Source organism: Pantherophis guttatus, chromosome 3 (genome assembly GCF_059756535.1).
Source record: "Pantherophis guttatus breed Tessera chromosome 3, ASM5975653v1, whole genome shotgun sequence".
In the NCBI taxonomy this organism is placed as follows: Eukaryota; Metazoa; Chordata; class Lepidosauria; order Squamata; family Colubridae; genus Pantherophis; species Pantherophis guttatus.
Window position 1 is genome coordinate 213,182,986 of NC_142065.1, and position 27,427 is coordinate 213,210,412.

Here is a 27,427-nt window from a genome sequence, read left to right on the forward strand (position 1 = left end):
TTCAGCTGTGTTGATTTTTTGAGTTTCCCCCCCCCTCCTCAAAACTGAACCTTCCTTTCACAAGTTAGAAAGTTTTCCTCCATGATCCAGCAGGCAGAGATGCTGGAATGAGGAAGATTAGGCCCAATCTGAAATTCAATGAACAAAGCGAGAATCCCCGACCTGAACAAGAAGACCACATCAAAATTAACACAATAAGGAGCAAACCGCTTCTTTAAAAAATGACCCCATATATGGCCCTAAAGAAGAAAACCAATACACCCAAATTAAACACAATAGGGAACAAACACCTTCCGTAAATATAACCCTATATATGACCCTAAAGAGAAATATGTCCCTATATATGAACCAGTGGAAACATGACACTTTTAGAAGAAAACAACAACCAAGAGCAAAGTCCCTACTATCTCCCCTAGCCCACTCTAATAAAACCTCTCTGGAACTCAAGAATCTCTTTCATAGCCTCTCCCAGAAGAATAGGAGCCTGGATAGCTCAACAGACTAAAAGCACTGTTATTAACATCAGTTGCCCGCAATTACTGCAAGTTCGAATCTCCCAGGCTCAAGGTTGACTCAGCCCTCCATCCTTTCTAAGGTAGGTGAAATGAGGACCCAGTTTGTGGGGGCAATAAGCTGACTTTGTATAAATATACAAAAAAGGATGAAGGCTATTGCTTAACGCATTGTAAGCCGCCCTGAGTCTTCGGAGAAGGGCGGCATATAAATCAAATTAAAAATTATATATACCTCTAAAAAAAGCAATCGTCAATTGTCAATCGTCACCTTCTTTTTAAAAAGGTGGCACAACCCAGCATTCCTGTGATAGGAAGAAAAGTATCCCAGATCTCCTTCAGGGGGGGAAAGGTGAATATTGGTGATAGGACATTCAGTACTCAAGGGAATAGAAACTATAGTCCGTAGACCGGACATCTAATCTAGGGAGGGAGGTTGTCCCCCTGGAGCAAAAATCAAAGATGTGGCTGAGAACCTTACTAAAATAATCAACTCCATGGATTACTAACCCTTTCTTCTCCTACATTTGGGGATCAATGACACTAAAAACAATAACAACAGATTATAAACAGCTAGGGAAGAAAGTTAAAGAATTAGGAGCATAAGTGGTCTTTTCATCTGTACTTCAAAAAATAAACCAACACCCACCACCACCAAGGCCAGCAGCAGAGTTTTCTTCTTGCAATCTTCTCTGCAGCATGCAAAGTGTAGCCCAGGATTGGAACAGGCACTTATTTATACCCCTCTGAGATATTGTTCTTGGGGGGTTGGGTGGATATCAAGGATTGAGAGAGAAGAATAGGGAGACCCAGAGAAGGAAGAAAGAATGGGAGGGGGGATTTGTGGTGTCTTTTTCCCTCTGCCACAAAACTGTTTGAGACCAAATGAAAAATCAACTGGCATTCAAGGCAAACATTACCATTCCATGAACAAAACTTGGGCACCTGGGAGTTGGCATCTATTCCTGAATGTCTAGAAGGTAGCACAATCTTTGCCTAATTCAAAATTAAATAAGATAATTTAATTATCTTATTTAAGATAATTAAGTAAGAGCCTGTAGTACAGTGGACTAAGCCCTGTTATTAACAACTGCTGCCTGCAATTACTGCAAGTTTGAATCTCACCAAGGCTCAAGGCTGACTCAGCCTTCCATCCTTTCTAAGGTAGGTAAAATGAGGACTCAGATTGTGGGGGCAATAAACTGACTTTGTATAAATATACAAAAGTATGAAGGCTATTGCTTAACGCATTGTAAGCCGCCCTGAGTCTCCGGAGAAGGGCGGCATATAAATTAAAGCAAAAAAAAAATAAATAGAACATACCTCTACAAATTTCAGCCCACCAGCCCACCGCTCTCACAAGTTGAGCTGCACATGTGCACACGATCTGGCCAGCCACTCGCATGGCCCAATTCCGAATTAGGCCAGAAATAGGCCACGACCACACATGAAGTGGGCTGCAGCCCAGGAGTTGGGGACCCCTGTGCTATGTTATTTGAGAGACCACTTCTTCCCAATTAAATCTGTTCCTTCCATCAGATCCCGCAAAAGGAGGCATGTGGTGGGTCCTGACTGCTTAGGAACGACTTCTGGTGGGACCCAGTTCAGGCCTGCCTTAAGGAACATCAGTTCCACTGAAGTAATGTCGGCTCCATCCCTGTTTTTAATATCACTTCTTTATAGGGTTTTTGCCACTCAGAGATGTATTTTGTGAGATGACGGGAACAGCTTTTAGTTGTGAAGCTAAGACTGAGACAACAAAGAGTAATTCAGATAGGGTTCAGTTGTGTATTTGCTTACACACAATACAGAGAACCTTGTCAGAATGAACCCTTCCTTCTCTCATCTTAACAGATATATCTTGGGAGATTCCAGAGAGGTGCTATCCTAAATCTCGTCCTCTGTCTTGTATTTTGTTGGGATGCCTCTTGTCTGCCTCTTGTGTGTCACACACACACACACACACACACACACACACACACACACATGAACATGTTGTGGAATGTCCTCTCTCCTTCCTGGGAAAGGAAGGACTACGTCATTGTGGTCCAACACACTAGCCCTACAGTCTCCATCCCTCACAGGTCACTCACCTCTGGCCAGTAGTGGGATTTAGCCAGTTTTCACCAGTTCAGTAGAATCAGTAGTTAATTTTTTGTGGAGTTTGGCAAACCGGCTGAATAGCGTGCCTCACCACGCCCGACCCCGCTTCACCCCTCCCTCCAAGATAGAGAGTGCTAGGGAAGCAAGGCAAGCAGTCGGGTGAGGCGAGGCATCCCTTGACATGAGTGATGTCAAGTTGGCCATGCTCACCCAGTCACATGATGACCCAGCCATGCCTACCCAGTTGGTCATTAGTGCAGAGAACTGGTTGAATCCTACCACTGCCTCTGGCACATCAATCCAAATTGGGGTGTCTATGTGTATTTTAGCATCATTATTGGGAAGGGGGCTTTATTGCATTCCTGAGATTGCTTTTTCTTTCTCCCACCCAACCTCATCCTGGCAGATGAACTTTCCCAGTGGTTTCATTGAGCTCATCAAAAAGAGGGAAGAGACTTGGCATTCATGGCATGAGACACTGGACATCCAGGTGGTTCTTACTCTGATGGTGATCTAGAAGTCCTTCAAGTCCTACCCTTCTCCCAAGCGTTGGGCAAGGGTGGCTGGAGCCCCTATACAAGAAAGACATTTGTGTGGTTGACCAAATTTGCCATTTCTAACTGTTATTCTTACCTTTTCTTTTTTCTCTCTCTCTAATGTGTATTTGTTGTTTTCTTTCTTATGCTATGTGGTGCTCCTAAATCAAATTAAATTATTATTTTTTAGAAAAATTCCCATTCAGCCCCAATGCCCAGCTAGGTGGTCTCTGTTGTCCCTTTTAACAGTCATACTCCAGGATTGAGGGAAGCTTGAGAGCAACCTTCAAGGCCAACTGTGGGAATCAAAATCCAGATTGTCTCAAGAAAGAATGATGGAGAAGAGGCCTGACATTCTTCACCCCAAATCCCTCCCTCTATTTCAAGGCATCTTCCTCTTCCTCTCAACTTGCCCCAGAGAGTAGAAAGGAAGGGGAAGAGCAGTGTAGGAGTCTGAGGTTTCACTGAGGAAGGACACAGTTGTGGGTTTCTCCAGATATCTGCAACACAGTCCTTTCAGCAATTCCAAGAAGGTTCCGCACCCATTTGCACCACTCAGGTTGCAACTGTGGATTTGCCTTCACTCAACAAATGGGCCCTCCTCTGAACAGGTCTCAGCAAGAGAGATTCCCTCTAAATCTAGCCTGTAGACTAAAGGAGTTCCAAGGTCCAAAAATATGGATGAAAAAGACAAAGGACAGTGAGAACAGAACGGAGGTGTTCAGACATGGCATGGTGGATGTGGTTGGTTGGTTGGTTGGTTGGTTGGTTGGTTGGTTGGTTGGTTGGTTAGTTGGTTGGTTTATTAAAGCCTTTGATGAAAAGAAGCAAAGAAAGTTGTTTGTTCAAAGAAAAAAGCAAAAAAGTCCAGTTGCTTTTTGGAAAAGCATCTTTGAGATAGATAGATAGATAGATAGATAGATAGATAGATAGATAGATAGATAGATAGATAGATACAGACAGACAGACAGACAGACAGACAGACAGACAGACGGGTGGGTGGATGGGTGGGTGTGTAAGTGGGTAGGTAGATAGATAGACAGATAGACAGATAGACAGACAGATAGATAGACAGATGATAAATAAAGGATAGATAGATAGATAGATAGATAGATAGATAGATAGATAGACAGATAGATAGATAATAGAGAGATAGAGAGATAGAGAGATAGAGAGATAGAGAGATACATACATACATACATACATACATGATAGATAGATAGATTATTGATAGATTGATTGATTGATGATAGATAGATAGATAGATAGATAGATAGATAGATAGATAGAGATAGATGATAGATAGATAGATAGATAGATTGATTGATTGATGATAGATAGATAGAGATAGATGATAGAGATAGATAGATAGATAGATAGATAGATTATTGATTGATTGATTGATTGATTGATGATAGAGATAGATAGATAGATAGATAGATAGATAGATATAGATAGATAGATAGATAGATAGATAGATAGATAGATAGATAGATAGATAAATTGATGATAGATAGATATAGATGACAGAGATAGATAGATAGCTTATTGATTGATTGATTGATGATAGAGATAGATAAATAGATAGATAGATAGATTGATTGATGATAGATAGATAGAGATAGATGATAGAGATAGATAGATAGATAGATAGATAGATAGATAGATAGATAGATTATTGATTCATTGATTGATTGATGATAGAGATAGATAGATAGATAGATAGATAGATTATTGATTCATTGATTGATTGATGATAGAGATAGATAGATAGATAGATAGATAGATAGATAGATAGATAGATAGATTATTGATTCATTGATAGATAGATAGATAGATAGATAGATAGATAGATAGATAGATAGGAGAACATCCCTTTGTAAATTGGGGTCTCTCTCAATATTCTTTGGAAGGAGTCCCTCCTGCATGTGCCATCTAACAAACATGGTTTCCTGCTTTGGATTCCACATTGCTCTTCCATAATCTTCCACTTGTAGAATTGAGCATAGAATTGAACACAGGTTCCTAAATTTCATCAGGGGACCAACTATCCCCTCTGAGTGGTGTGACATCCCAAGGGGATCAGGAAAGAGTTAGCCCATAACCCGTGGCTGCTTGTCAACTCACCGCTTGAAGATCAGGTACCACTTATGATTGCAAAAGTCTTTGCATGGTTTTAGCATGTCACAGCTTTTCCTGGGCCCAGAGGTCCTGCTTATGATCACTCATGTTTCACTCACCTTTTTCTGGACTACTGCAATGCACTTAATGTCTATTTCCACCTGAGAGGGCAGAGAGGACCTTCTCATTGGAGAAGGGCAGGGACAAATATAGCAGGAGGTCAAGGGGCAGGCTGGTCACAGGACACTGGTCCCACCAACAGAAAGCTGTCCCAATGTCTAGCTCTTGGCTTCTATCCTCAATCCTGGTTATCAGATCTTCGGTTGTCTTACCTGCTGCACTGCTCTTGATTGTCAAGTTTGTGCGTGATAAAACTTCCCCCACCTATGGTTTTAACAAGGACGAAGCTGCCAACTTGGCATGTCTTATGGAAACCTGGTTGTTAAGGGAACAGGCAGAGTTTGGCTCTCCTCATCACAGCCCCCCATCTTCATTTTGATGTGCCACATGCAAAATTTTGAATGACACCATTAAAGCCATCACCTTCACTCTTGAACCATATGCTGCAGATACCTCTGTTACCAGGAGTCAACATCAGTGGTGGGATTCAACATTTTTTACTACCAGTTTTGTGGGTGTGTTTTGGTGGGCGTGGCTGGGGAAGGATACTGTAAAATCTCCATTCCCACCCCACTCTAGGAGAAGGTTACTGCAAAATCCCCATTTCCTCCCGATCAGCTGGGACTCAAGAGGCAGAGAATAGATGGGGGTGGGGCCAGTCAGGATTTTTACTACCGGTTCTCCAAACTACTCAAAATTTCCGCTACCGGTTCTCTAGAACTGGTCAGAACCTGCTGAAACCCACCTCTGGTCAACATCAATGGTTAAATTAAAGCTAATGAAGAGGAGAACTGAGTTTTCCCCTGCTTGCACTGTGGATATGAGTTTGCAAACTGGGATATTAATGAACATCGACACAAAACTTTATTAATATACAGCCCAGATCACAGGACTGTAGCACCAAGATGAAGTTTCAAATTTCGATACCAGCTGCAAAACAGGGTGGATAAAAATCAATGATTTTTTTAAAAAAATCAAAAAAATCAGATTTTTTTTTATTTAAATTGGATTTTTTTGATTTAAATCGGATTTTTTTGATTTTTATCAAATTTATTTTAATAAAAAACTTTTGGGGTAAAAATCTATCGTAAGATAGTTTTCTATTTAAGATACATAAATAATTTACTTTATTCAGCATGAAATGGAGCTTAGTTATGTAGCATGAGGCTGTATATTCTGCAACACTGGGACTATCAGTGAGTCAACAGTGGGTCAAAGGAGTAGAGATGACAGTTGCTCTTTAAAAAATATGATTTAAATCGAGTTGATTTAAATCAAGCCTTTTTACTAGTGATTTAAATCATGATTTAAATTGTGATTTAAATCAACTCGATTTAAATCAAATCCACCCTGCTTCAAAATCATGGTCGCTGAAAAAAGAAATTGTCAGAAGAATAATTTGGGGGTCCCACTCGAATCAGTGTTGTGCAAGAAGAAATCAAAATAAAATCCAGACATCTGTGAGGAAAGGAGATTTATTGATTCCCCAAAGCAAAGAGGTTCATCTCTGAGGTTCATCTACAGAGAAAATGAGGCACAAAAGACTGATTTATAGGGGAGCTTGTCCTTGGTTTTAATTCAAATTAAACTAAATTAATAGTTTGATTTTAATCTATTTGTGTTTACAGACCTTCTTCTTTGATGTGTGGATTAGGTCTGGGTAACTTATTTGTGGGGTTTGTGGAAGTTTGAATCAAAGATTTTCCCCCATGTGCTATTTTTACTTTGTTAACTTAATTTCAGCTTGACTGTCAATTATCTAGCTGAGATGCCGATTCCATAGTCGATTGTGGATTCTGTTAATATTTAAGGGAAGATGGAGACAGTATAAGGAATAAAATATCGTTTGACTCAAACTTCCCACAACATCACAGCACACGGTAGCCTGTTAGACCCAGAGCCAACAAGACCCTGTTGTTCCGCCAGGCCGGGCTATCAATGTAATGATTTTTAAATTGGGTGTTTTAAATTTTGGGGGTTTTAAATTTGAGCCGAAATTATTTAATAATTTTAATTATTTTTAACTGATGTCTGTCTTTGTGCTTTTAATAGGCTGTACACCGCCCTGAGACCTTCGGGAGAAGAGCGGTATAGAAATAAAATTATTTATTTATTTATTTATTTTATTCTAGGTAGCCACAACCACATCCTCTCACATCCAAGCTTGCAATCCTGTTGCCGCTCACCTAGGGGTACCTTTTCCCTAATCTCTTGCAGTTGTGCCCTTTCCACATCGGGTGAATAGAATCATCATTAACTCATCTCAGAAAGTGTGGGGGAAGAAAACATTACCAAGAAGAAAATGAATGAAGGTTAATGATGTCCTTTGGGTGCGCCAAAATAGGAAGTTATTTTTAATTAAACCAGTTTTGCAAAATAATGTTATTGTGTGTCAAGAGGAAGAAGGATACTTAGGTAAGCCCACTGCCTGAGGGTTTGGCAATCTTTAATAAATGCTCTCACTATAAAGCTTCCCAGGATTATTATGATGAGGCAAAAAAAGGTTTGTGTTAGACTAGACTTAGATACAAGTGCATACTAAATAATAACAATACTTAAGACGAGGGTCTTCTCTATGTACAAAGGGAAATTTATATTCTGCAATATGCAAATAGAGACCAATTTTCCCGTAGGAGAACCAAGAATCTATTTTGTTGTTTTGATCTTAGGTTCAGGAGGAGAGCCTCCGAGATGCTTCAGGAGTCTGGATGAAATTTTCTCGTCTCTCTTTCTTGTAAGAATTATGAGCAATCCCTTATCTAGACTGGAAGATGTAGAAGAAACTGCCCAGGATTCCTAAAACCAGCACCATATTGCTCAGTTTCACACTGGCCGCCCCACTGAAGTTACAGAAGGTAAACTGGCAACAGTTCGTAGTGGTAGATGATAATCCTGTGGTCATGTAGCTTTCGTCACAAGTTGGAGTGCATCGCTTGCTGATCCGGTAGTCATCGGGCTCACCTTACGTGGCAAAATAAAAACAAGTAATTATATAAAATGCAAGAAATTAAAAGCCACCAAAAAAATGGGGATTTTAGCCCTATCTAGACTCAGCTTCCCTTTCAGGCTGGACCTTCTAATTGGGCGACTTGAAGATGGGTGGACTTCAACTCCCAGAATTCCCCAGCCAGCAGAGGTTGAAGTCCACCCAGTTTCAAATTGCTGGACCTGAGAAACTTTTCCTGGGTCCCAACTCTCTTGGCAGATATTTCCTCTACTTTCCAAGTGTCCCACTTTACAGCATATGGGAAGTACATTAAACACTCTTCATTTCCCTGGTACGTCCTTTCTTCCTCCAACTTTCTTAACAATGGTTGAACTTCTCTGGTCTAAAACATTGGGGTCAAGTCTATCTGAACCCACCATCCTCATGCCAGCTAACCCTTCCACTCAAACCTCTGGAGAACCAGTAACTTGGAAATTAGGTAAGTTCAAAAGAAACTTTCTTCTGTTCATTGTATAATTCAAGTCTGGGTCCAAATTTTTGAATATCTACATCATATGGCATCCCTGTTCCCAGAATTTAAGAGCAACGTTCAATATTTTTAAGATGAAAATAGTTTCAGTATTAGATCATCCCCATAAACCACTTTCTGGTTCATTCCAAATTATTAATTACAGAAATACAGTAATTATTTCTGCTTCCATGAACTAAAGGTGCTTTTTTTTTTTCAAGAGGCAACTGGACTTTCTGGTTTTTTCTTTGAAGACGTTTTGCTTCTCATCCAAGAAGCTTCTTCAGCTCTGACTGGATGGTGGGGAATGGAAGGATTGATATTCTTTGCAGACAGCTGGTCATTTGTGCTCTTTTAGAGAGTCATTGAAGCCACTTGAAGGTTTATTTGTGTCGTCAGGGTCACCTGAGTGGTGCAAATGAGTATAGAGCCTTCTTGGAACTGTTGACTGTGTTGTACACTGGAGATGGTCTTCAAAGAAAAACCAGTGTTGTGGTCCACCAGCCGCCTGTGGAGCTGGCAGCAGAGTCGGACAGTGAGGAGGTTGGGGAGGAACATGGGCCAGTCCTGGAGTTTGGGGAAGGCTCAGATGAGGGCCCTGCATCGGAGGCAGAGAAAGAGCCATCTGGGAGGTATGTGCTGCCTCCGAAGCCTCCAGAGTCAGACCTCAGCGAGGCAGAGGAACAGGGGGAGCCTGTTCCCAGTGCACGCATGCGCAGAGCTGCCAGAAGGCAAGAACAATTAAAACAAAAGGGACAACTCAGGAGTAAGGCTTGGAGATGATTGGCCCCTCCCATAAGACTTAAAAGAGGAGCAAAGGCACATGGGCCTTTGCAGGAAGCAACTTTGTTAATTCTGTGCAGTTTAAAGTCTGAAGCTCTGTTTGATTCTGGACTCCGTGTAGCTTTGCAAATTTGGTCCTTGGCAGTGTGTCAAGGGAGATAAAGGTGGGTGATTATTAGGCTTATCCCGAAGGACTCTTTACAATGATTTGGGACTCAGCTGTGAATGAACAGAATTCACAGCTGTTAAAATAAAATAGGCTTTTGGGACTACTCGTGTGTTTTACTGACTCAGGAAGCCTAGGTCAGAAGAACCAGAAAGTCCAGTTGCCTTTTGAAAAAGCACCTTTGGGACAACCATGACCTGGATGATGGAGAATTTCCATAGCGATTCTGCTTCAATAATACATACCGAGTCTGCCGCGGCTAACCGTTTTAACGGTAGTGCAGTATTTGTCTGTTTCCGCGCACTTCTTCATTGATATACAGTTCCAGTTGGAAGGTTCATTTTCACAGTAATAGCAGGAGAGGGAATGCACTGAATAAAAGACAGAAAAACACATTTTATACAAGAGTAGCCCGGCTAAACAACTCTCGTCCGTTGAGAAACTTTCCATGCTAAGGACCCAGTATTCCTGAACTTTGTAGTCCAACCTAGGAACGGCTGGGCATTTTAAATCCAAATACAGGTAGTCCTCACCTTACGACCACAGTTGAGCCAAAACTTTCTGTTGCTAAGCAAGGCAGTGTTTAAGTGACTTTCGCTCCATTTTAAGACCTTTCATGGCACAGTTGTTCAGCGAGTCACTGCAGTTGTTAAGTTAGCAACATGGTTGTTGAGTAAATCTGGCTTCCCTGTTGACTTTGGCTGTGCAAAAGGTGATCATGTGACCCCCTCCCCCTCCTGGGACACCGTCATAAATATGAGCAGTTGGCAAGGGTCTGAATTTTGATCATGTGACTGTGGGGATGCAGCAATGGCTGTGAATGTGGAAAACGGCTATAAATCACATTTTTTCAGTGCCGTTGTAAATTCAAACAGTCACTAAATGAACTGTTGTAAGGCGAGGACTACCTGTACAGGTTGAACCAAAATATATCAGCACCCTTTTTTTTTCAGACTTTGCTATAATTACAAGGAAGAGCAATTATTAAGTTATTAGACAGAATAATTGGACACTTTGAAAAGCATTTCAGGTTGATCCCAAATTCGGAACATTGCAATACAATTTTTTTTTGAAAAAAAAACAAGCTCTTTGGATTTTACAAAATCATCAATTCTTGGTCGATGGTAAATGAAAACTGTACAGGTAATCTTTATTTAGCAACTGCTTCATTTAGCAACCATTTGCAGTTATGATGGTAATGAAATAGTAGCTTTATAACCAGTTTATGACATTTGCCCGTCTATAAAGCAAAGAAAAGTTGAAGCTAGAACATAAGCACAGATGCGGTTTCACTTAGTGACTGCTTTAATTAACAACTGAGTTGCTATTCCCAGTCATGCTTGCTAAGCAGTTTATACCTGTAGCCCCATATATTATGTTCATGGAATTAAATTCCAATAAATACTATTTCCCGGTAGTCCTCAAATTATGACCACAATTGAGCCCAAAATTTCTGTTGCTAAGTGAAACTATTGTTAAATGAGTTTTGCCCCATTTTATGATCTTTTTGTCACAGTTGTTAAGTGAATCACTGCAGTTGCTAAATTAGTAACAAGGTTGTTAAGTGAATCGGGCTTCCCTATTGACTTGGCTTGTCGTTTGGTCATAAAAGGGGATCATGTGACCCAAGTGCATGGCATCCGTCATAAATATGAGTCAGTTGCCAAGTGCCAGAATTTTGATCACATGACGCTGGGGATACTACAAAAATCATAAGTGTGAAAAATGGTCATAAGTCACTTTTCTCAGTGCCATTGTAACTGGACCAAAATCCATAATATCCCTTTCTCATTCCAAGGTTCTCATCTCTAGGCAAAATTCCCAGTTTAATTAAAGGATATCTTTATAAACAGTCAGCTCAGCTCCATTTTCAATATAGATTCTGCTACAACCTAGCTGACCACCAGGTGGCAGCAGTAGGACAGATTTTTCTTCCTGAATCTCTGATGCCATCTAGTGTTGATCTGAATATTGGAAACTTAGATGTGTGAGAACCCTAGTAATTTAATACAGATATTATGATGCTCAGTTTTATGGGAAACACATAAGTAGTCCTTGGTTTACAATTAGTCCCTTAGTGAATTTCCTGCATCTCTCTGGGGATACTTACGACCCAATTCCAAAGTTCTGATAAATGGGCTCCCCGCAGTCACATGACCACATTTGGCAATTTGTCCGCATTTACAGCTATTTGCAATGTCCCACAGTCATGTAACTGCATTTCACAACAGTTTCGCTGAAAACCAGCATTCAGTTGCAATTTTCAGCAAAATTGACCCATATTGGTTTAACAACTGCAGCATTCACTTAATACAAGGCAAAACAGGTCATAAAATCAAGTCAGTCATGTGGGTGACTCAGTTTACGAGCATCAGTAATGACTGAGGGTCTCCTCAGGGTGCCATCGGCCAAGTTATGTCGGCTGGCGACACCCAGGGGGAGGGCCTTCTCTGTGGGAGCCCCAGCCCTGTGGAATGAACTGCCCCCGGAAATACGTAAGATCTCCGACCTCCGGGTGTTTCGTTGCGCATTGAAGACCCTGTTGTTCCGCCAGGCCGGGCTATCAACATAATGATTTTAAATTGGGGTATTTTAAATTTTGGGGGTTTTAAACCGGCCAAATCTATTTAATTATTTTAATTTTTAATCATTGTTGTGTCTTGTGTTTTTAAATTGGCTGTACACCGCCCTGAGTCCTTTGGGAGAAGGGTGGTATAGAAATAAAATTATTATTATTATTATTATTATTATTATTATTATTATTATTATTATTATTATTATTATTATTAATGACCATTACGGTCATAAATCAAGGACTATCTATAAATGGTTTTCCTTCTTTTTCTTTTTCTAGGCAACTTGAGATCTGTTCTCAATAGCCATGGAATCCTGCTTCTAAAAGATCACTATATATGGAGGGGAAAGGCCTAGATTAGATAAGATAAGATAATTTTATTTCTGTACCGCCCCTCTCCCAAAGGACTTGGGGCAGTGCACAGCCAAGTAAAAACACATTACAAACATCATCATTAAATTTAACAATTATTAAAATTCTTACATTTGTGGCCGAAATTTGTTAAAAACCCAAAAATTTAAAAACTCCAAATTTAAAACTCCATTACAAAGATAGCCCTGTCTGTCGGAAGAGCAGGATCTTGAGGACACAGCGAAAAACTCGGAGGTCAGAGATTGTGCGTATTTCCGGGGGCAGTTCGTTCCAAAGGGCAGGGGCTCCCACAAAGAAGGCCCTCCCCCTGGGTGTCGCCAGCCGACATAGTTTGGCCGACAGCACCCTGAGGAGTCCCTCTCTGTGGGAGCGAACTGGTCGGTGGGAGGCTATCGGTGGCAGAAGGCGGTCTCGTAGGTACTCAGGTCCTGAGCCATGGAGCGCTTTAAAGGTGGTGACCAACACCTTGAATCGCACCCGGAAGACCACTGGGAGCCAGTGCAGCTCGCGCAGGAGAGGTGTTACATGAGTGCAACGGGTTGCACCCATAATCACCCGCGCGGCCTCTGGCTAGGTGATCCTCTGGTCCACTTCAGCAACTCTTTTCTTGTATCTTCAAGTTACAGAATAATACTGTTGAAAGGGACCTTGAAGGTCATCTAATCCAACCCCTGCCCAAGCAGGAGATCCTATTCCATTCCACACAAATCACTGTCCAATCTCTTCTTAAAAACCTCCAGTGCCGGATGTCTATGGAGATTCTCAATCCTCCCGGTCATGGTTGTCCTAAAGATGCTTTTTCAAGGGGCAACTGAACTTTCTGGGTTTTTTTGAAGACATTTTGCTTTTCATCCAAGAAGTTTCTTCAGCTTGGATGAGAAGTGAAACGACTTCAAAGAAAAACCAGAAAGTCCAGTTGCCTCTTGAAAAAGCACTTTTGGGACTCCAGTGTTGGAGCACCCACAACTTCTGGAGACAAGTCATTCCACTGATTAATTGTTCTCACTGTGAAGAAATTTTCCTTAGGCCTAGATTGGTTCTTTCCTTGATTAGTTTCCATCCTTCCTTTCCTTCTTGTTCTTGTTCTTCAGGTACTTTGGAGAATAGCTTGACCCCCTCCTCTTTGTGGCAACCCCTCAAATATTGGAAGACTTCTATCATGTCACCCTAGTCCAGTGATGGCTAACCTTTTTGCCATCGCATGCCAGGAGAGGGGGGGCGGGGGAGGGTCACGCATGCACGTGCCCACGTGCATGTATGCGCAACCCCCTCCCCCCCCGCTCCTGGCACATGATGGCCTGGTAGGCCCGTTTTTCTTTCTTACCTGGTTCCAGATCCTCTCTGTGTATCTGGAACGGTGAAAACAGCCTTTCCCACTCCCTTGGAGGCCCTACGAGGCTGAAAGGGCCCATTTCCCAACTCTCACTGGGACAGGAAGTGACATTTTTTGCTGTCCCCAGCCTCCAGAACCTCTCTAGGAGTCTGTAGGAGCCTTTCTAGGAGTCTCTGGAGGCTGGGGACAGGAAAAAATGTCACTTCCTGTCCCACCGGGAGTCGGGAAATGGGCCCTTTCAGCCCCCGTAGGGCCTCCAAGGGGGTGGGAAAGGCTGTTTTCACCCTTCCCAGATAAATAGAGAGGATCTGGAGCCAGGTAAGAAAGAAAAACGGGCCTTCCCCACCCCGACCCCAGGCCCTCCAGAGGCAGGAAACAGCCTGTTTCCCTACTTCTGGTGGGCCCAGAAGGCCCGAAAATCAGCTGGCCGGTGTGCCCATGCACCCCAGAGCTGACCTGGCGTGCCCACTAATATGGCTCCACGTGCCACCTGTGGCATGCGTGCCATAGGTTCGCCATCACGGCCCTAGTCCTTCCTTTCATTAAACATTTCCAAGTTGATCAACTTCTTCTACTACATTCAGTCCCAAAGCATCAAGAGCCAACCAAGCTATTCTGGTTACGATCTTGAAGTCCACATCTAATTGCCAGTTTACCCTTAGATCTGCAGGCGGGACCTGATGAAATTCTAATGGAGATTTAGACATGTAAGATCCACTTGTTTGTTTTTCTGCCCTGCCTAGGTTGAAATAACTCATTAGACCCAAATAGCTGGGTGGAATTGCCACACCTTCTGGAAGGGGAATGACATCCAACGAAGAAGAATTCCCTGGGGTGGTTTCATTATAAGGTTGTAGTGATGGGACCGGCAACTGACATGTGGATGAAACCTGTTTGCATTACATCATTTCATCAAGCACCAGAGTTGGGAAGCATGGAAGACACAACGAGAAAGATTGGCACTCGTTCAAATCAGCCTCATGATTTTCCCAGGGCAGAAATTGGGTCATTAATAATGCTTCTCAAACTTTCCCAGCCAGTCTCTGAGAATCAGACACGACTGAACAAAAGAAACAAAAAATAAATATGAGATCAAACTTAGTGTAGCAGTTCAAAACTGAGAAGTCATAAATTCTAGTCCTGTCTTAGACTGGTTGACCTTGTGGGCCAGCCAGTCACTTTCTCTCAGCCCTGGGGAAGGAGGCAATGGCAAACCACTTCTGAAAAATTTCATCACGAACGTTGCAGGCAGTTGTCAAGGCAGCCTCCAAGAATCGGACACGAGTGAACAGAAGAAGAAAAAAGTTTTAATATTGGATCCTTGATATTTATGACTAAATTTGTTTGCAAGAGGAAAGGTTGGGTGTTGAAAGATCTCTGTGAAGAAGCTCTTCCCTTAACTTTGGAAGTTTTTAAGGAGAGTTTGGACAACCATTTGTCTGAAATGGTATAGGGTTTCCTGAACAGAAGATTTCCTGAGCAGAGAGTTGGACTAGAAGTCTTCCAAGGTCGCCTCCAACTCTGTTATTCTGTTAACTTGAAGATCTCAGCTGAATAGAGACTTTCTTTCTTTCTTTATTCATTTGTTTATTTATTTATTGAATTTATATTGCCGCCTATTCACACATGGCGACTCAAAGAGGCTTATAGAATATAAAACCTCATTTAAAACCATAAAACTAATAAAAAAGAATCAAATAAATTAATATAATAAAATAAAATAAAATAACCCCCCATCCCGATGACAACAGATCACATGAGAAGGGGAGGGAGAGAAGAAAGAGAAGGAGAAGGAGAAGGAGAAGGAGAAGGAGAAGGAGAAGGAGAAGGAGAAAGAGAAGGAGAAGGAGAAAACAAGAGTAGAAGTACACATTGATACCCAGGATAGTCAGGTTAAATCAATCAATCAGAGTAGAGCAGGAAGGGACCTTGGAGGTCTTCTAGTCCAGCCCCCTGCTCAAGCAAGAGACCCTATACCATTTGAGACAAGTGACTGTCCAGTCTCTTCTTAGAAGCCTCCAGTGATGGAGGCACCCACAACTTCTGCAATCATGCCATTCCACTGATTAATTAACAAAATAACAGAGTTAGAAGAGACCTTGGAGGTCTTCTAGTCCAACCCCCTGCTCAAGTAGGAGACCCTATACCACTTCAGACAAGTGACTGTCCAGTCTCTTCTTAGAAGCCTCCAGTGATGAAGCACCCACAACTTCTGAAGGCAAACTGTTAGAAAGCAGATGAACTCCTATCAGTGTTTTTCACACACGGTAAAGTTAAGATATATGGACTTCAACTGTGTGGCACATGCCACCAAGATCCACCTTCTTGGGTTTTCTCTTTTTTAACCTTCCTTGAGAATGTCCCTTCTTGAAAAGTAGCGAATGGCACTTGTAACCGTAATGCAGTTGGTTACAAGCAGGGGTGAAATGCTCCCGGTTCAGACCGGTTCTGCCGAACTGGTAGCGATTGCAGCCGGTGGTTCAGCAAACTGGTAGCAATGGTGGCACGAAGAACCGCCCACCTACCCGGTCATCGTTACTTCCTTTTTTAACCAGGAAGTAACCTGTTTTTTAACCCTCTGCACATGAGCAGAAGGGTTTGCGCATGAGCAGAGGGTCCAAGCGTGTATGTGACGCACACACGCGAGCAAAGTGAGTGCACACGGGCGGCGTGTGCACTTCCGAACCGGTTGGGAAGGTAAATAGATTTCACCCCTGGTTACAAGGCGTTGACCTTTTGCCTGTATCATCAGCGTGATTCCATCGTATCATTTATCATGTCTTTAATATGCAATCTGCATCAGCTTCCCCCACAGAAGAGGCTGGTTGGGAGAGATTCTTTCCTATCAGATCATAAATAATTGAGCAGAAGATCTAATTGGAAATTGTAGGCCAGGTCATCCACTCCCATAACTCTTGATTTCCTGTTTGGGTTGAGAGGTGACCTCCTCAGCAAATGTGTCATCCATCCAAAGCCACAAAGCACACTGAAAAGCATCCTCCTTTTGAGACAGGCCTGTACCAAACCTTCCAAGGGTATTTCAATTTGGCAATCATTTGGATAAAAATGATTTTCATCGATAGCCAAGGGAGTGTGTATATACTGTAGAAAGTTAGCACCTACCCACCCCTCTCCTAGAAGAATGAAATATTTGGGGGAATATTTAAAAAGGCAGAATATTATATTTCCCCTAAAAGAGAAATAAAAAAATTGTAAGGGAGACAGAAACTCAGAGCCCCAGCTCTCTGCCCCCAGCAGATATTTTGTCCCCATTGAGAAAGATTGGGCCAGCCTATCTAACAAAACAAAAGTCCTTCATCTGGATGATGGGATTAAGGCATGACCCTTCAAGAAATAAAAGGATTAACCCACTACCATCTAGCAGCAGAGCTCACTACATTGCGCAATCTCTTAAGGACATTGCATCACCCACCAAACTTAGCTCAGACAGCCTATAGAGCCAGCTATCATCCCTACAACAGCCAATAGAATATGTGTTCTTGCACAGGAACAGGAAGCTCAAGTGCAAAGCCCAAGAGAAAGTATAAAGACCCCTCACTCTCAACTCCATGTAATCAGCTACACCAGAACCACGTGCTTAGTGGTTCCGTTCATCATTAAACCATCTTTCCAATCAGCCTCCATGTTTCCAGTGTCTTTCTTCCGGCTTGGAACTGAACCAGGTGAATATTTCTTCCAACAATACTGTATATATTTATGTATGTATTTATCTAATTTCTTCCATGTCCAGATCATACTCAAGACTGCCAAAATGAAGCCACCTTCTTGACTTTGCTGTTAGCCAAAAATAAGTCATTGTCGGTACATGTTTCTGGTAGTAGCCAACATACCAACAGATGGGACAGGTTCTGCATCTCTCCGCATTCACACAGCCTGTTGTCATCTGCTAAAAGCTTCCACTTAGGCACTCCAACCGTCAGCCTATTCAGGATCCTCCAAGTAATATAAGGAAGGTTGGATCCTAGTCAGCCATATTTATCTGTATCCTAGCTTTATTTTTTTTTACAAATAACTCAACGCAGCTAACGTATCCAACACCCCTTTGTCTTCTATTTTCCCCGCAACAGCAACCCGGTGAAGTGAATAGGCTGAGAGAAGGTTACTAGTTCAAGGTCATCCAGCCAGCATTCATATCTAAAGCGGGACTAGAACTCACTGTCCCCTGGTGATTGGCCCAAAGTCATCGAGACAGCTTTCATGCCTAAGATAGGACTAGAATTCACCGTCTCTTGGTGATTGGCCCAAAGTCACTCAGCTGGCTTTCATTCCATATATATATATATATATATATATTCAGTATAGCACTGAAGGTGTTAAACCACGGGCGTCAAAATCACCGTGTCACATTGCCGTCATGTGACGTTTTGTGATGTTTTTCCCATTCGCAGAGCTGGGGTGGGTGTGACCTGTGCATGACACATGAAGTCCACAGGCCACCAGTTTGATAACCATGTGTTAAACCATGACTGGGGGCACCCAGGTTGAAGTCCACCTCACCTATGGAAGTTCACAGGGTGACTTTGAAATATTATATTATATATCCTTAAATAAATAAATAAATAAATAAATAAATAAATAAATAAATAAATAAATGTATGTATGTATGTATGTATGTATGTATGTATGTATGTATGTATGTATTAGCCTAGAGGCCAGTGATGGCGAACCTTTTTGGCCGGCACCGTGCCAAAAAGATTGCATGGAAACATCGTGTACACACGCACATATGCACGCTCGTTGGGATCGCACTCCGGAAAAGCTGAACATCCAGGTTCTAGTGAGCATGTGTGCCTGACAATCAGCTAGCCAGCATGCATGCACACTGGTTTTCGGCACTGCCACACACACGAAGGACAGCTGATTGTCGTGCACACATGCACGCCAGAAACCCAGAAGGCAAACAGACAAGGCCGCGCTTGCCGGGCAACATGGCTTCATGTGCCACTTTGGGCACGTGTGCCATAGGTTCGCCATCACGGCTGTAGGCCATATCAACGTACCGGTTCAAACACATATTACCAATAAAATTCCAAACAAACAATTTAAAATGAGAGCAGGGTAAAATACAATAGTTGTAGGATAAAATACAATAATTTAATACATCAATATGTAAAACAGAATAAAATGACATAAAATTATATTTCTGTATCTGTCCTTTGTCTTTCCTTTCTGTTCAATCGTGTCCGATTCTCAAAAGTTGTCTGGAAAAGCCCTTGCACTTTTCTTGCCAAGGGTTTTCCAAAGTGGTTCGCCATTGCCTCCTTCTTAGGGCTGAGAGGAAGTGACTGGCCCAAGGACACCCAGCTGACTTTGTGTCTAAGATGGCCACTAGAACTCCTGAGCTCCTGCTTTCTAACTTGATGCCTTCACCGTGACACCAAACTAGCTCTCACTTTACCTATCCTTTTGCCTATTTTTATTCTTAGATGGTAATTGCAGTTCCTACCTACAGTTACACTTTAGATCCATCCTCCTTACATAGCTGATACACCTACATGCAATTCAACGCCTACACATGCATTGCTGGGGCTTAATTCGACAGGGGACTTTCTTGACTACAAATGATGACAGGGTAGATGGACCGAGTGGGTGGATTGTGCATACAAACATTGTGGTACACAAGCACATCCGATGACAGAGCCCTACGTAGGGTGCGGTCCAAAATACTCAAGATGGTGACTACAAGTTTCTCCTCTTTGTTTATGTACAACACAAAGAAAAATGCAGGCGAAGCTTCAATTACACCTATGGTTGATTTAGATGCTAAGGATGGCCCCCACTTGCTGGCTTTATGGTTAACTGGCCAAGTATCTCAGCTGCTATGCATATTTATTTTGGATAAATACTTTATTTCATTCATTTTTATTGTTGCTTTAAAATAAAAACTATTTAAAATAAAATAAAATGGGGTTTTTTTTGTTTTAAATATAGCATGTGTATTTTGAATGAATGACTGTTGTATTGTGACTTTATTATGGAATGGGCAGTGGAAGGAAGGAAGGAAGGAAGGAAGGAAGGAAGGAAGGAAGGAAGGAAGGAAGGAAGGAAGGAAGGAGGAATTGTGATCCATTCTGGAATGGGCAGCACCCTGTTTAAAAAGATAAATGATAGATAGATAGATAGATAGATAGATAGATAGATAGATAGATAGATAGATAGATAGATAGATAGGTCGGTCAACCGCCTTACCTACCGACTAACTGACAGACAGACAGACAGACAGACAGACAGACAGACAGACAGACAGACAGACCATTCTGGAATAGAGAGCACCCCACTGAATGAATGAATGAATGAATGAATGAATGAATGAATGAATGAATACATGAATAAATACATAAATATATAAATACATAAATATGTGCATAAATAAATAAATACATGGATAAACACATGGATAGAGGAAGGAAGGAAGGAAGGAAGGAAGGAAGGAAGGAAGGAAGGAAGGAAGGAAGGAAGAAAGAAAGAAAGAAAGAAAGAAAGAAAGAAAGAAAGAAAGAAAGAAAGAAAGAAAGAAAGAAAGAAAGAATTGTGATCTATTCTGGAATGGGCAGCATCCTGTTGAAATAGATAGATAGAAAACAGAAACAGAATAACAGAGCTGGAAAGGACCTTGGAGGTCTTCTAGTCCAACCACTCCACAAATCCAACATCTTCTTAAAAATTTCCAGTGTTGGAACATTCACAACTTCTGAAGCAGTGGTGGGTTTCAACGAAGTTCACTTCGCGCACGCACTTCCAATCAAGACATGAAGTTGTGGTTGCCCCAACACTGGAGGTCTTTAAGAAGAAATTGGACAACCGTTTGTCTCAAATGGTATACATTCTCCTGCTTGAGCGACCATCAGAATTTCAGATCTGGATTGCAACTCCCCTTTTCCAAGTAGGTCTCTAATGTTGCAAGTGATCAGTCATAAGTTGAGGGCCACCTATACAGAGGTCTTCATTTAGGCTTTATGTCGATTTGTACTTTAAAAATTTATCCATCCCGCCCCCCAAAAAAGTTCCAATCATTCCATTTTTTAATGTCAACATAGTGCTATTTCTTAATAGCAAACCCCACAAAGAGAGGGAGGAAGGTTCAACCTTCTGTCTGGTAAAACTAAGAGATATTTTCTAAGAAAACCATCCTAACAGCTCACCAAAATCTCATGTTTTGCTATCTTGCACCCCTGTTTCATCAATACCGTGTCCAGTTCTGGTTAGCACACTACAAAAAAGATCTTGAGACTCTGGAAAGAGTGCAGAGAAGAGCAACCGAGAGGATTAGAAGACTGGAGGCTAAAACATATGAAGAACAGTTGCAGGAACCAGGCATGGCTAGTCTAGGGAAGAGAAGGACCTGGGGAGACAAGATAGCAGTCTTCCAAAAATGATTAGGAGACTAGAGGCTAAAATATATGACGAATGAGGGTGAGGTCATTGATGTTCTCTGAGCTTGATTGTTTTCTTGTAGATGACCCAAATTAGGCAACATCCAGGGGTGAAATGCTCTCGGATCGGACTGGATCGCCACCCAGGTATCATTACTTCCTGGTTTTAACTAGGAAGTAATGTTTCTTTTACCTTCTGCGCATGTATTCAGAGCGTGCACTTCCGAACCGGTAAGGAAGGTAAGTAGATTTCACCCCTGGTAACATCATCAGAGCTAGAAGGGAGTGGGGTGTGTGGAGAGGAGGAGGAGGAGGAGGAGGAGGAGGAGGAGGAGGAGGAGGAGGAGGAGGAGGAGGAGGAGGAGGAAGAGGAGGAGGAAGAGGAGGACTGTGGGGTCCTTGGTGCCTTCTGAGCTTGGCTGTTTTCTTGCAGACATTTCATTACCCGACTAAGTAACATTATCAGTGCTAGAAGGGAGTGGGGATTGCAGAATAGAGGAGGAGGAGGGAGGAGGACTGTGTGGTCCTTGGTGCTCTTGGTGGTTTTCTTGCAGACATTTCATTACTCGACTAGGTAACATCATCAGTGCTAGAAGAGAAGGGGGGTTGCAGAGTGGAGGAGGAGGACTGTAGAGTCCTTGGTGGTCTCTGAGCTTGGTGGTTTTCTTGCAGATGTTTCATTACCCTACTAACTAAACTAGGTAACATCATGAGTGCTACTGATGATCACTAGTTTAGGTTTCTGCAAGGAAACCACCAAGCTCAGAGACCACCAAGGACCCCACAGTCATTATCTCCCCCTCCTCCTCTTCCTCCTCCTCTCCACTAATCCCCTCCCTTCTAGCACTCATGATGTTCCTTAGTTAGGTCATGAAATGTCTCCAAGAAAACCAAGCTCAGAGAGCACCAAGGACCCCACAGTTTTTTTTTAATTTATTTTTTATTTTATTTCAAATTTATATACCGCACCTTCTCCCGAGGGACTCAGGGCGGTGTACAGCCAGATAAAAAACATGCAATACAAACATTAAAAACAATTAAAAAGATATATATTAATTTGGCCCCAATTTAAAATAACAAACCAATTAAAAATATTTTAAAAATATATTAAGCCAGCCCGGCTTGCTGAAAAAAGCAAGTTTTAAGGGCACGGCAGAAGGCACCGAGGTCTTGGATTCTCCTTATCTCAGGGGATAGCTGGTTCCAGAGGGTGGGTGCCCCCAGAATGAAGGCCCTCCCCCTGGGGGTCACCAGCCTGCGTTGTTTGGCTGATGGCACCCCGAGGAGGCCCTCTCTGTGGGAGCGCACAGGTCGGTGGGAGGTCATTGGTAGCAGCAGGCGGTCTCGAAAATAACTAGATCCTATGCCATGGAGTTTTTGTCCTCCTCCTCCTCCTCCTCTTCCTCCTCCTCCTCCTCCTCCTCCTCCAAGCCCCTCCCTTCTAGCACTGATGATATTATCTAATTAGGTCATGAAACATCTGCAAGAAAACCACCAAGCTCAGAGAGCACCAAGAATCCTGCATTTCAATCCTGAGCTACAAATATTCTCCTTTATTGATATCATGAACAGTTGCAGGAACTGGATATGTCCAGTCCCATGATGGCTAACCTATGACACGCATGCCCGAAGTTGCACGCGGAGCCATGTTGCCTGGCACACGTGGCATTGCCTGTTCCTCTTCCGGGTTTCTGGCGTGCATGTGCACACGATGATCAGCTGGCCTTTTCGTATGCGGCAGTGCTGGAAACTAGAAGAGCTGGTCTTCCGTTTTCGTGCATTAGCATGAGCACCAGCCAGCTGATTGTCATGTGCACATGTGCACCAAAAACCCGGAATTGTAGCTGGCTCAAACTGGAAGTTCAGTAGCTGAAACTGGGAGTTCATTTTTGGACGCGCACATGTGCCCTGGGCAGCTCCTCTTCTAGGTTGTGGCCCAGACGCGCGCATGCTCCCTTTTCGGCACTCGATGTCGAAAAGGTTCACCATCACTGGTCTAGTCTAACGAAGAGAAGTACTAGGGCTGACATGATAGCAGTTTGTTTTATGTTGTTGTTTTATTAAATTTATATACCGCCCTGCTCCCGAAGGACTCAGGGCGGTGAACAGGCACAGAATAAAATACATAAATACAAAAGTTAGAAACATAATTAAAAACAAATTAAATAATTTAGCCCAAGACAATTAAAAATCCCAATAATTTAAAACAAATTAAAATTCCAATTTAAAAATTTGAAAGAAAGGGGAGAAAATTAGGCCAGACCGGCTTGCTGGAATAGGAGGGTCTTAAGAGCACGGCGGAAAGTGTGCAGATCCGGGATCTTCCGTATCTCCGGGGGGAACTCATTCCAGATAGTGGATGCCCCCACAGAAAAGGCCCTCCCCCTGGGGGCCACCAGTCGACACTGTTTGGCTGACGGCACCCGGAGGAGCCCCTCTCTATGGGAGCGTACTGGCCGTACGTGAAACACCAGCAGTCTTCCAATATCTCAGGTGCTTCCACAAGGAAGAGGGAGTCAAGCTAGTCTCCAAAGCACCAGAAGGCAGGACAAGAAGCAACGGATGGAAACTAATCAAGGAGAGAAGCAACCTAGAACTAAGGAGAAATTTCCTGACAGTGAGAACAATCTATCAGTGGAACAACTTGCCTCCAGAAGTTGTGGATGCTCCATCACTGGAGGTTTTCAAGAAGAGATTGGACAGCCATTTATCTGGAATAGTATAAGGTCTCCTGCTTGAGCAGAGGGTTAGACTAGAAGACCTCCAAGATCCCTTCCAACCTATTGTCCTATGTTCTGTATTATAAACATAACCCAAAGAAACCCCTTCTTTGGCCTCCTGCATCTCACCCAGCCATGCATCCTGCACAGGGGTACCTTCTGTCTTGCTGGCCGCGATTCTAACCGTTTGGAGCTAGCACAATCCCCAAACTGATTTAAAATATCTGTCTAACCAAAAGCAAGAAAGAGAGAAGACAGAAAGGGGTTTGACTTCATTTTTCCTCCAGTGTTTTAATTTTAGTTTTTAAGGATTTCAGGAATGAGAATTCAGAAATATTCATGTCTCTTTGCATCATAATAGATTACAGTAGAAATTATTATTATTATTGGTTAATCTTTAGTGAGATTCACAGCCTTTGAGGCTGGTTAATAGCTCAGCAGCTCAAGTCCTAACCAAGGACCTAGGAACTGTTAAGGTATCGTCGGAGGATGTAAGCTGTTCCGAGCAAGGTGGTTTTTTGTAGAGTCAAAATGTTTAGAATTTCTAAATAGCGGGGTAGCCCTTTGGGTATTGCTCCGAGGGCTCCAATTACAATCGGGACAACACACGATTTCTTTTTCCACAGTCGCTCAACTTCAATTTGTAAGTCCCGGTACTTTGTGATTTTTTCTTGCTGCTTATCTTCAATCCGTGCATCACCAGGTATTGCAATGTCAATGAACCATCCTTTTTTCTTTTCAACTATTGTTATGTCAGGTGTGTTGTGGACCAAGTGCCTGTCAGTCTGAATCCTAAAGTCCCACAAGATCTTGAGTTTCTCATTCTCTAAAACTTTCTCAACCTGATGTTCCCAGTGGTTTTTGCTGTACTCAAATCCAAACTTCTGGCACAATTTCCAGTGAATGATCTTAGCAACACGGTCATGGCGTTGTAGGTAGTCAGTTTGTGAAAGTATTATTATTATTATTATTATTATTATTATTATTATTATTATTATTATTATTATTATTACTATTACCAGCCAGATGTTTAGACTGGATATTCATCTATCAAGTTCTTCTCAAAGACCTGGGATAGACAGATGTTGTCTGATGATCTAAGTATCATCACAGAATATAAGCTGCTGCTGCTGTTGTTATTATTTTCCTGATACTATCTGAATATTTCTTTTTTCTTTTTGTATTTATATCCTTTGACATTGCATCTTATTCACCTTCCGGCTATTGAACAGAATGTAAATAATACATATGTGATTTGTCATATGTATTTTAAGCGTGCTCAATTGTTTTTAATGTAAGCTGCCTCGAGACATTTGGAGCTGGGCAGCCTAAAAGAGTATTAAATAAACACATGAGTAAATTACCATAAATCCTACATCACCGTAGCCAAGATCAACAACAGAACGTACATTTTCTCACAGAAAAGTATAGTTGTGTGATAGAATTCACTATCTCGCTGGAGCTTCCAGTCTCAGGTGAAGTCTATCTCACAAGGTTACATGCAAGAGGGATGGATAAACAGTCAGACAAGAGCTACTCAGTTTGTTCCACAATGGAACAGTGGTGCAAACCTAGAAGAAGAAACTTTGATGTCTTATTAATTTGATTATTAATTTATTTTTATTTAGTTATTTGATTATGTGGCTACCCATCTGAAATAGATGACTCTGGGCATTTCTTATGTTGTTTTCCTTTTAGGTCACCCAGCTGGGATGCCTTCCTACACCCCAAAGGCCTTTAAGAACTGCCCCATCATTTTTTTTTAATTAATAAAAGCCATCAACACTTAATGAATAACATTCTGTTCATTTTGTAATGGGATAAAAAAAAAAATGCCATACCTTTCTCTGTGCAAACGATAGCCACCAAGAAGGCGACGAGCAGAGTTTTCATGTTTGCAAAGTTCTCCGGAGCTTCACCAGAAGTTCCTGCTAAGGGAAGGTTCCATTTATACCTTGGAGGTGTTGCCTTTTGTTGTTGTTGTTATGGTGTGGGTTGACTGAATTGCCATCACTACAAACTGCAGGGCAGAGCAATGCAAATCATCAAGGGAGGATCCCAAATCCAGTGAAGAACGCCTAATCTCCTAGCAAGATGACCCAGGCATTTAAATTCTTGCTCTGCCTACAGCCCAGGCAAGTGTCTAATTGTCGAGAGACAGCTAACACTGAGTTGGATGGAGAAACAGCCTGAGATGTCCCTTCGCTCCATTCCAAAGGAAATACTTGGCCAGGAGATGAGAAATTATGGCTGAAATTTGCCTGAGAAGTTTGGAAGTTTGGAAGGAAGGAAGGAAGGAATTGTGATCGATTCTGGAATGGGCAGCACCCTGTCTAAAAAGATAGATGATAGATAGATAGATAGATAGATAGATAGATAGATAGATAGATAGATAGATAGATAGATCAGTTGGTAGGGTGGGTTGGACTAGACCAGGGATGGGCAAATGTGACTCTTTTACAATCTGTGGACTTCAACTCCCAGAATTCCTGAGACTGGCTCAGGAATTCTGGGAGTTGAAGTCCACAGGTTGTAAAAGAGCCACATTTGCCCACCTCTGGACTAGACGATCTCCAAGGTTCCTTTCACCACTATTATTCCACGTTCTATCTTTAGGACACATGGTGGAAGGCAAGAGTCCTTTGAGAAGACCTTAACGCTTGGAGAAATTGAAGACCATCCATGGGTCTGGATGGCTACAAGAAGGAACATAACAAGAACTCAGAAAAACGAGAACAAAAAAACCCACACCTCTATTTCTCAGTTCAGTTACAGACAGACAATCCTGGTGAAATGTATTCACTGCATCTCAAAGAGTCAGAAGTCACTGTCCATGTCCAGAAGAAACCCAACAAGAAAAGCATCCTTCCCAGTGGTGGGTTCCTCCCGGTTCAGTCCAGTTCGGCCGAGCCGGTAGCGGTGACGATATGACGTCACTGAACCGGTTCTCCCCCCCCCCGCCCACCCACCCACGTTATTCTTACCTTTTATTTATTTATTTATTTATTTATTTATTTATTTATTATATTTCTATACCGCCTTTCCCCCGTAGGACTCAAGGCGGTGTACAGTCAAGAAAAATATAGATACACAAACATCATAAAATTGCTAATTAAAATTATTACTTAGTTTGGTCAATTAAATAAAACCCAGAATTAGATAACATTTAAAAAATCATTCACTTGTTCATATGTTTAGCCCATATGGTCTAAATATGAATAAATAAATAAATATTTA

At 42.1% G+C, this 27,427-nt stretch overlaps 1 protein-coding gene across 1 annotated transcript; it reads right to left on the reverse strand.

The window, feature by feature from the left end:
• Window positions 1–6,851: 6,851 nt before the first annotated feature.
• LOC117666906 (lymphocyte antigen 6E) lies at window positions 6,852–26,234 on the reverse strand. The gene is made up of 3 exons (XM_034419928.3): window positions 26,032–26,234; window positions 10,042–10,167; window positions 6,852–8,353 (listed from the first exon to the last, which is right to left on the reverse strand). Exons 1-3 carry the CDS (start codon window positions 26,081–26,083, stop codon window positions 8,148–8,150), a joined length of 384 nt encoding a protein of 127 aa, XP_034275819.1. The 5' UTR covers window positions 26,084–26,234; the 3' UTR covers window positions 6,852–8,147.
• Window positions 26,235–27,427: the final 1,193 nt, after the last annotated feature.